The following is an 11,224-nucleotide window of genomic DNA, read 5'->3' as shown; positions in this document are numbered from 1 at the left end:
GGGGCTCGGCGAGCTCAGCCCCGGGCACGGCTGGAGAATTCAAGCTCTGCTGCTTCCCCGCTTGCTCCAGGTGTGAATGCCATGCTCAGGAAGGTGGCGGTGGCTGCCGCCTCCAAACCCCACGTGGAGATCCGCCAGGACGGGGACCAGTTCTACATCAAAACTTCCACCACTGTCCGCACCACCGAGATCAACTTCAAAATCGGGGAGAGCTTTGAGGAGGAAACGGTGGATGGACGAAAGTGCAGGGTAGGATGGGAGCTGGGGTGTGTGTGGGTGTGATAACGAAGTTATTTTTAGATGGGACAAGCACATCTGCTGCCGGTGTGCCCAGACAGGGGCATGGCTGCCCCTCCACTCTCTTCCTCCTAGAAACACTCTTTGGGGGTTCTTGGTGGACGCTGCTCCTCTTGTCCATCATCTGATGTTCTCCCTCTTGCAAGGTAAAACTGAAATCTGAAAGCAACAGAGCACGGCAGACCCCAAAGGCAGAGTTCAAGTACCCGCCATTCAGCCCCTTTACTGGCAGGTTTTTGTCCATTTCTTTTTGCTTCCTTCTCCCCTGGAGACCTCACCTGCAATGAAAGCTCTCCCCAGCCTGTGTCCCTGACAGGAAAATGGGGAACAGTGGAGCAAGAGAGACCTCAAGACTCAGGATTTAGTGCACAAACCTGGCGTAACTTTTGTCCTAAACTGAATCTTCTGAGCTTGCAAACAGGACTGCACTGTTGGTAGTTTGGGGCTGAAATCCTTTCATTCCCTTGAAATGCATGTCTCCAGTTTGCTGTTCAGAGAAGTCTTTACCAGTGCAAGACAGACTTTCATCCAGTGTTATACCAGCCATAATTACACCATGTTCTTGTGCAGAGGTGCATTTAGAGGGTGCTCACTGGAGTGTTTTGGGCTTGATTCTGTGTGACAGCCCCTGCTCCTCTACCTTTGTGACCACTTATATGGCCATGGACGAGTCTAAGTTGGCAGCATCTGATACCAACTTCATGTTGATGTAGGAACATGGGATCTGGGGTATTGGAGAACTAGGCTGATCATAGCTGTCTTTTGAAAAAAGTTATCAAAGGCATGGGTTAGTTATTCTTGCCTCAGGCACTACTCTCACACTTGTAAAAGAATTATATATAAAACACTATAAGAGAGGTAGGAATAGAGAGTATCAGAATGTAGTCCCAATTGAGAATACAGTTTTTAAAGTATCATATGCTGGTGAAATAATCTACTTTCCAAAATATTGTCTCTGCTAATTGCCAGGCCACTACAAATTCAGCACTTACTGCCTCCTGTGCCATTGCTGTGAGTTTAAATTTATGAAAAAGGGAGGCAGATTCTGGAAGTCAGTGAACATTCAGAACATCCACTTGATCTCTAGGTTGAGTTATCATATATTTAACAGTTTGTTCAGGAAATGTTGCTGGCTGTGTTAATTTATCTTGTTCTGCAAAAGTAGTATTTTAGTGTCTTCATGCATAATGCATGTACAATAAGTGTGACCCGCTTTCTAGAGAAGGATTTATTGCTGCAGATGGAAGAACAATAATTACGGCTGTAAGCTATGAAAGTTGGAAAAATCTGAAAGAAATGTGTTTTGTGAAGTAGTAAATTTTTTCCATGTGTTGCGAAATTATTTATAGTCCACTCTCAGGAATAAGTTGTACTGCTGTGTGTATATAACCGAGATGTGGCCGCAGAGCAGAAACTGACAGATAATAAAATAATACTTCAGAATGTAATTTGCAATATCTGGCAAAATTGCTGACTGGTGATAGATTTTGATACACTTTATGAGGTGGAAGGTTTTGTTCTGCCAACTAACTCGATTGATTGTTCATACAGAGAGCAAGTCATATGCAGTGGTACTGCAAGGCAGAGCTTCTGGAACTGCCATTTGAGTTGGCTTTTGGCTTACAAAAGCTATTGTTTTGAAAAAAAAAATTATAAAGTAAAGAGCTAATTTTAAATCAAGGTATTTTTTTTTTTCCCTTTGGAGAGCCTAGAAAGTGTAAACTTGGATTTATGCTTACACACACTTACATGTATATGTGTGTATGTGTATATAATCACAGACTAATATCTCCCATGTGCTAGTTATAAAGCAATTAGACATTCATTACAGGACATCCTTCTGCACAGCTGTTTCATTGCACTGTAGAATAATAGTTCTGTGCTAGAATGAAAAGCAACAAACTTAGGGCTTTCCTGTTTGTGAAAGCTAAACAAAATCCTAGGGTTATTTCGGGGCTTTTTTGCATATTTTAGTGGTTTCATAGTCATTGAAATGCTTTGAAAAACGCCCAAGGGTGTTTCAATCTCCAGACCCACGACATTACAGAAGTAATATCACAAACACTAGAATTCTAACAAAGTTGTGTTAATTCAGTTGCATTTAATTCTCGTTTGTTAGCACGGTGAGTGTTTAATATACAGCTAACTTGGCACAGTGCCATGTAGCATGAAGGGTTGTAAGTGACAAAGACTGCATTATTTATGACCACAACATGGTACATATGAATCTTCCTGCTTTTACACTAACAGGACTTTGTAGTGATAAATAACATGTCTGAGCAAACCACACGTCTACAGAGATGCTTGGGAATGTAGATGCTACAATATTACATGTTTCTAAATTATACTTTTCAACATAAAGCATTTTATGCTTGGTGACTTTTAAATTTAGAAACAAATGTAGACTTACACTGAGAAGACACATTTCCAATTACTACCTTATTAATATATACCTATCTCCAACAGGCCCTCTCACACCTTAATTTTGATTTCACCATTTTCCACTGATTTCTTTTTCCCTTTGCCTTTACCTAGCTGTGTGCAGCAATTATTCTCACCACTGCTCATTGTTGTCTCTCTGCCTCATGCTGGGGAATATAATTAATGTTATTCCTAATGGTTTTCTTGTCTACAGAGTTTGGCCACTTGGGAGAATGAAAACAAGATCTATTGCAAACAAACACTTATTGAGGGGGATGGCCCCAAAACATACTGGACTCGAGAACTAGCTAATGATGAGCTGATTTTGGTAAGAACCTTGAACCCACCCAGTATATGCACCATATAAACAGGTTTTTTTGCCATGTAGTGTGACTTACTATTTTTCCTCACTTCATTACATCTAGAAAACTAGCATTTTCGTAATACTTTACAGTACAAGTCATACATCACCTTTTTTTCCCTTTATTTTAAGTGGGTTTTTTAAGAAAATATGAAGACATTTGCAAGTTCTCACTGACATTTTATTGCTGTAACTTTTGCCATACTTCTACTGACAGAATAATCACAGTTGGGCCACTTCTGCTCGTAAATTCACAACACCACTTAAAGAACCTGCTTGATTTATTGCAGATTTTCTCTGGTGATCAAGGCATTTGACCTCATTTCTGGAGAACCTTTTTTAGGCATGTGCATAATACGTTGCTTCTTAGACAGGATCACGTGGGCTGGCATGTAGCATGCTCTAATCTCATTCTGTTGAAGAAGAACATACAATTTCTCCCCCATCTCTGCCACCTTCTCCAATTCCTTGATCATCTCTGAATCCAGTTCAGAATTACCTTCAGAGGTTTCTCAGAAATACTCTGATCTGCACACTTGCTGTCAGCCAACATCCCCACCACTCCTGTGTGGCCTTCCCTATGGCAGCAGGGTTAATGTCAGCATTCTGAGCAGCACCTCTGCAACTGCCTTGACAATTATGCCATGAATCATATGCAGTTTATTAATTTATACTGTACTTACCTCTGTTAGCCTGATGTTCTCTTCACTGACTCTTTCCTCAGTAGTCCCTGTGCATTCATGAAACAGTATCCAGAACTGGATAAAAACACAGTTTCTTTGAGTTAGCACAGTTCAGCTTGAGTTCAGAATCATTTTATTGCACATGTTCTTACTAGGGAATTCTGGATAAATAGTTGAATAGACTGTTATGCCTCATCAGTTTGGGCATGGAAGACAGGCTGCTGGAGTGGCGGGTAAGAAAACATCAAAGCAGGGAGGTTTTATTTCAGACTATCACACTAACTTAACCTCTGCACTTTAGAAAACAAACAGCCCCCCCAGTGTTGCTCTAAAGCAGTTGGAGCTCTGTTTCTAAGATTGCATATGAAACAAAAACAGGACCCAAACCTAAGCAAGTATAAACACAATGTTTTTCAGGTGTTAATATTATTCTAGACATCTTGGAAATGTTCACCTCTGTGAGGAGGTGTATGTTGTTAGTGAAATCACAGTGGTTTCTATTGAATGAATACTCCAATTCTGGATAATTTCTTTTGACTCAACCACTGGAATTCTTTATATTATCAAAAAACTTCAGGAGGCATAATACTTTGATCTCTGCTTCTCATCTTTATGTATAATGCAGTGGATAAATATATATTCTCAACTATAATTTTTCCAGCTTTCTAACAATACATTTCTGAAGTTTATTATTTAAGCAACAAACCAGTGAGGCAGCTGCTAAACAAAGTGAACTGCTCCAAGCAAGAAAGCAAGAAAGCCAGTCATAATACAATTTCCTCCTGCAGTAAACAATGTGAACTTACCCTGCTGGGGAAGGGGAATGAGGATGATTAAGAAACCAGAGCAATTCAAAGATTATAAAGCCATCTAACTGGTTTTCTTGTATAATACAGCCTCTTGAGCTTTTCTGAGTTAATTATTTTTCAAATTAGGATATTTATTAGAAAAGCCTCCTTCTTATGAAAATATTTCCATTTATAGGAACTCAATCACAGCTTTAGAGAACTACTTTTACTGGTTAATTTCCTAGCCAATAAAATACATAAGTTATTTCTAATCTGTATCTGTCCAGATTCAACTTCCAGTCATTACATATTGTGTATAAAAGAACCTAAATAGTATGCCTAATGTTTGTTATTGCAAATATTTCTCTTAACAGCACTGATCAAGTGCTTTTGAAATAACCTTCCTGTTGTTAAGCTAAGCCACTGGAAGACCATGAGCCCTTCAATACAAAGCAAGCTTTCCTTGAATCATTCTTTCAGTGCTTCTAGAACTCCCTCCAATTTATCCATTTCATTTCTAAACTTCATCTCCCTACTCTTCTGTGAAATTATTCTGATTTATATGCAAAGACTTGGTTAACTCTTCTTTGAGAACTCATGCTCAGCCCATCACGATCCCAAGTAATTTTCCTGGTTTCTGATTTCCCAGACTGATCCCCTTCCCCTCTCGTCTAAGTTGGGACTATGTTAATTGGTTGCAATGTACAATTTTACTGTAGCCATTATGAAAACATAGTGTTTGCTTCCATGTGATCCATATAGTTCTCTGTATCTTTCACAATGCAATATGCACTTCCATTCTCCTACCTCTTAGCTGTAGCACAGTGGCTTATTTTGCTTTATTAAATAATAGGACATTTTTTAGTCCTCCAGACAAAGATTTTCAAGCCCCTCAGGACATTTTATGGGACTAAATGTAGAAATCTTTTAAATAGATGGATCAACATGTTAAAAATTATGCCCTGATACCCTGTAGCTCAGCAATGAGGTGTTTCTAGAAGTGATGTGAATGGGAGGTCTCTGGTCCTTTGGAAGCGATGGCCAAATGTAACCCTTCTGGTAGGCAGCAAAGGGTTCTACTGTTTGGAGGAAGATAGAAGAGGGTAATGGAAGCTACATTTTCTTGTCTGTGGCCTCTAATTTTAGAAGCACAGAGTATTCCCTCCAGACCATTATTTGGGCTTTAAAAACTAAACTACCAGAAGAGTTTGGCTGAGGTGTGTTCCTCAACTGTAACAGGGAACAAAGTAGGAATAGGAGCTCTTAGTGAGAAGACCCTGTTGTCCCTTTTTATCTCTTGCCTCTCAACTGTGTTTGTGTTTCTCATCACTCCAGTGAAGAAAGATTCAACTTAAGCTATTTTTTATTCCAGTGAAGAAAGATTCAACTTAAGCTATTTTACCTTATGCTTGGAAATTTTCCTTGGATCTGGGTCTGCAAACCCCCACTTACATCTTACTTCTTCAAAAGTGAGATCACCGTGAGAAGAGATCTTTCTTTGTCTTACCCTTTGTTTCTTCTTCCATCCACTCAGCTTTGTTAGTGTTTTTTAGGACCTGAAATTCCTTCTCATTTGGTTTTGCTCCCCATAGCACTACAAACATTTAACAATCCCCATCTTCGCACTTCTCAAAGAAAAGAAATATTACCTAAGAAATGTTTCCTGTTCCTTTACTCTTTCTGATGTGCTTTGGTAAGTTTTTCCTTTTTCCATTCTGGCAGCAGAAGGAAACCACATTCTTGTGAACTTCTGGATGTCTGGAGCTGGGAAGCTGTCTTTATGGGGCAGAGCCTGTGATGTAGCAGTCTAGGAACTCTATAAGGCTGATACTTACTTCACAGTCTCTGCTCCTGTTCCTCTATCCAAAGAAATCTTTCGAGAAGTCTGGAGTCCCCTCCTTAGCTATCACATGCATTTGCAGAAGAAATCAAGAAAACTCCTACCCCATTTGGAAGAAGTGGAAAGAAGGAATCTAAACTGTGTTAGACTGAGCCATGAATGGAAAAAAAGCTTGGGGCAACAGGCAGGGGGTCAGGAATGAGTTTTACTCTGCTAATACTGGCTGCATAAATGTTGGAGCTTTGCCACATAATTTTGATCTAATACGCTGCATTGCTTAGGGGGTCCATTTTATTATGACATTTTCCTAGTGGAAGGATATCTTTTTCTCCCCAACACAGCATGTTAAATAAAGACATTTACCATCACATAAAATAAGAATAAATAAATTAAAAAATCAGTGTTAGAATAGTCATGACTACCACAGAGCTAAAACAGAAACCATATTACTGGATAATTACCAGTCTTTCTTGAGTCCTGGCATAAGAGTTCCTTATGACCTTCAAAGATTTTCCCTGGGAGCAATATGATGATCTTCCATGTCACTTCATGTTGTCTGGCACACAAATGCTGGAAACAAACCAGTTAGAAAAGTTGAGGTTTTTTACCCTCAGATACCAGTTAGGTTTGCCTTTAGTTCTCCTTAGCTCCTTGCAACATGAAGAATGAGATTATTCTTACTAGTAGCATAAATAATACTTAACTTATACAATGGCAGATGTAGGTTTAAAGTCCTGCTAGAAAAAGAGTCCTTTCAGCTGATTAAGGGAAGAGGATGAAGCTCTGCTCTATAAAAAGATGCTGTGAATGTGTTAGAACATTGCAACTACTTTCATCAGTGCTGTTTATTCTAATCTCATCTGATGCATTTGCTGGGATTTCAGTGCTGCATTTTTAGACATACTAAACAATGTAGATAAAATAATAAAATGGAATATGCAAGCAAGAGAAGATGAAAAGGATAGATCCCCAGAAAGTCCACATTTGTTTGTCTTGACTGTATCTCTAGATTATATTGTATTGTATTTTAGGACTGTAATGCATGCAGAGAATCAAAATATCTGCATTTACAACTCTACATTCATAAACTATGATTGGAGTAGCACTTGAGCAATCAAGATCAGACTATAACACAAAAATACATATTTCCTATACTAGTTTGAAAATTGAGGTCTTTGATTAAATCTATTCTAATATGCTTTTTCTTCCCTTTTCTACTCTATTAAGTGTTTGCTGTTGCTGTGTGTTTTTTATGAGGGACATTAATGAGCTATCAATCACTTGTGTAAGTCAGAAGAACAAAAGGTCTACTCTTTACAAAGTTAAAGGATGCTGCTTCCCAGTGTTAGCTATTCAAATAAGAAAATTTATATTCAGGCTTTGTCTGCATTGCTGCTTTCATGGCTGCTTGTGCCTCTATAGATTTTAGCTTAATCTGTAACACACAAACATTTTAAGGTGGATGATTACTGAAGAGTGGCTTTAAAAACAGCCTCAGACCACATTTTACACAGTTCACGTATCACACAGGGGTTCTCAGAATCAATTATAGCAAGGGTCAAAGATCAGAACATTAGGGGGGTTTCAAGCTTGGCTTCTATTCTACATTCCCTCCACAGAAAAATCGTGCTGTAGTTGATTAAAACTGGTGAACTGTGGTGCTGAGATGAGTGAGTGAACATTTTTTAAATGATATGGCTGGCTTCTAAAATTACACATAGTAGGTGAGAGGGATACTTTGCAATCAAATGCTGAGATTTGTGCCTAAACCTTGTATCAAACAATGTTAAGCTACCCAAGTGTTTAACTTCTCTATAGTTTTTGGAGAGTCATCTTATATAAAATCAATTATCAAAAGGAGGGTCTACTCATACTGAGGTCAGTGGGGGGTTTTGCTGCTGACTTCACTAAGGCAGCCTTGAAAGAAGTTCAGAAGCCTGTAACAATGCATACATATGTGTTGCATGGACCTAATGCTTTAATTTACTATTTGCCATGAGCAGATTTCCAAGGGGGCTTAGGGATCTGCAGCTGGTGCTCACTAGTGTAGCCTGGCCTGGGTCACATCCCAAACTTAAAAGCAGAGAAAGAAGCCCAAATCATTTGCATCTCTTAGAACACCAGCTGTAGCTTAGGTGTTTGCTGCATGCTGGCTTTCAAGACTACTCCTGGCTCACACCTTATCTCATGTTCTTAGCTCTGTCACTCCTTTGCTGCATGACTCTGAGCAAACTGTATAATATGGCAGTTCTCAAACACATCTACAATTATGTAGGTACCTTAATAAATGACCTGATTTTGCTTGGTCCTGTGGATTGATACTTTGTAGAAAGTAAGTCTGAATATTTTTTGATTGGCTATTAATATCCAAGCTGGCAAGTAGTGGCTGCACCTTCTGTCACTACAGCCCCATAATGATTAACCTCTTTCATAAAGCACTGTGGGAGTCAAGTGGTGAGAGGGAATATGCAGTAAGCCTTTATTGTGAAGTTTTATATCTTTATTCTAGATAACATGAGCTTTTGCATGTGGACAAATAATTTTCTGAGGATTCATTTACATAATATCTTTTCTCCATTTGTTTGCTGATGTATTCTGTCTTCCTTTTGCAAGTTGCCTCTGCATGTTGGTCAATCATGAGCAGATAGAGGATTTTTGCATACACTGGAATTACCTTATCTCATGTTCTTAGCTCTGTCACTCCTTTGCTGCATGACTGAGCAAACTGTATAATATGGCAGTTCTCAAACACATCTACAATTATGTAGGTACCTTAATAAATGACCTGATTTTGCTTGGTCCTGTGGATTGATACTTTGTAGAAAGTAAGTCTGAATATTTTTTGATTGGCTATTAATATCCAAGCTGGCAAGTAGTGGCTGCACCTTCTGTCACTACAGCCCCATAATGATTAACCTCTTTCATAAAGCACTGTGGGAGTCAAGTGGTGAGAGGGAATATGCAGTAAGCCTTTATTGTGAAGTTTTATATCTTTATTCTAGATAACATGAGCTTTTGCATGTGGACAAATAATTTTCTGAGGATTCATTTACATAATATCTTTTCTCCATTTGTTTGCTGATGTATTCTGTCTTCCTTTTGCAAGTTGCCTCTGCATGTTGGTCAATCATGAGCAGATAGAGGATTTTTGCATACACTGGAATAAGTGATTTTTAACTAGGATTGCTCACCTTTTTTTAATGAGGAAATTTTGCTCCTTTGGGTCATTGAAATCTTTAAAGTCTGCTTGTTCTGACAGGAGCTACCACTTCTTTCCAATCTAGAATTAGGTCCGTAGACACTAAACTGCTTCATTCCACCCCTGAATACAAGGATTCAAGTGTGAAGGACAGAGGAGTAACAGCCTTTTGATTTGGATCTTGCCCTGGGCCCAGCTGTACCTTAGATGTTTTGTGGGTAACCATAAAAAAAGGCAAGCAGTGAGTTTGAACATGTTCCTCTTTCTTTAGCAACATTCTGTGGAGTTTTATCAGCAATGCTAGTTAGTTACAGTAAGATAGGGAAACACCTTTTACATAGGTCCACTTTTAAACCATGTACTTAACCATGACAATCAAAACCATTTAATTATGTGCTTCAGTATGAACTAGGTCGCTAATAACCTGAATGGGTATAAGGTATCAAATCTAAGTGTTAAAAATCCAGTTTATTCCTGAAACAGGCCAGAGACCACATAATCTAAGCTGGGTCTTCAAGGAAATGATGCCTGGCTGATTGGCTGATTGAGGAGCTTACAGTGGCTACATGGTACCCCAGAGTCATTGTCATTGGCCTTTGCATGAATTCTGTCTCTTTATGATCTAGATGTAAAGATATGATTGTGTTACATTGTAGTGGTTTTCCAGACTGTGAGGCCAGTGTGTTGCAGACAATGACAATCCTTGTGTATAGCAAATGACTAAGACTGCTACATATTTGGGTGCTCCAGTTATGTCCATGTTTCTGCACTTAATTTTTATCCTGACAGAGCTATTTGAATGCAGCCCATTGCCTGGGATTTTCAAAAGTCCAGAAGTCCAGGCGAAGCTGGACAAAAACAGCCACTGCACTTTGTCACAAGCCTGTCAAATTGTCACTCTGTGAGGGCACAAGTCTGGCTGTGTGTACGTACAGTGGGCTTGCTGCCTCTGCAGTGCATTCTGGATGCTCCCATACAACTGAGCTTTCCTAGGAAGTTACCATTTCTTTTTCTCTTCCTCAACAAATTTATCTTTCTTTTCGTGCTCCCTCCTGTGTGTCTGGCATGAAAGCTGCCAGTCAGACTACACAGAAGTTTTAGGAGCACACTCTGCCCAGGAGCACAGCCTCAGAACTGGACACTAGAATTTCAGACACTCTGACCTGCTGTGGCATCCTGGGACAGACTTGCAGTATGGATCACATTTATTTCTATATCCTCTTACCCTGCAGGGTTCCCTCTCAATAGAGCTGCTGAGCTGTTGTGAGAATAACTGCTGTTGCATGGGTTTAGGAGAGGGGGCTCACCTCTTAATCTCCCTGAAAGAATAGACATAAATTTACCAGGCAGGTTACAAGAGTTCTGGCAAACTGGTGCTGCAGCCTTTCTCATTAGGACTGGCTGACAGACTGGGGCCACGGCAGCTCTTGAAGAACACTGCACAAAGAATGTTTTACTATTATTTATGATTTGTGTTGGAATAGCAACAGGGGACTCAAACTTCACTCTGCTTAGCAGTGCCTGAATGTACCACAGAAAGACAAGCACTGTCATAGTGACCTTCCAGCCTTCACAGACAACCTCAAGCCCTGAATGATCGTGACCTTGACTTGCTTTCTCTGGGAAAACTCCTGC

General features: G+C 39.6%; 1 protein-coding gene across 1 annotated transcript in view; it reads left to right on the top strand.

Moving 5' to 3' along the window:
- The first annotated feature begins 69 nt into the window (after positions 1–69).
- Positions 70–11,224, top strand: part of CRABP1 (cellular retinoic acid binding protein 1) — a 13,188-nt gene continuing 2,033 nt past the window's right edge. The window contains exons 1-2 of the mRNA XM_009994367.1: positions 70–249; positions 2,933–3,046. Of these exons, the coding sequence (XP_009992669.1) occupies positions 82–249; positions 2,933–3,046 (282 nt within the window). The 5' untranslated portion in view covers positions 70–81. The remainder of the gene's footprint in view (positions 250–2,932; positions 3,047–11,224) is intronic.

The sequence above is a fragment of the Chaetura pelagica genome, unplaced genomic scaffold (assembly GCF_000747805.2).
Source record: "Chaetura pelagica isolate M959 unplaced genomic scaffold, ChaPel_1.0 scaffold222, whole genome shotgun sequence".
NCBI classification, from domain to species: Eukaryota; Metazoa; Chordata; class Aves; order Apodiformes; family Apodidae; genus Chaetura; species Chaetura pelagica.
The sequence above is the reverse complement of the archived record's forward strand: the minus strand, read 5'-3'. Positions and strand labels throughout refer to the sequence as shown.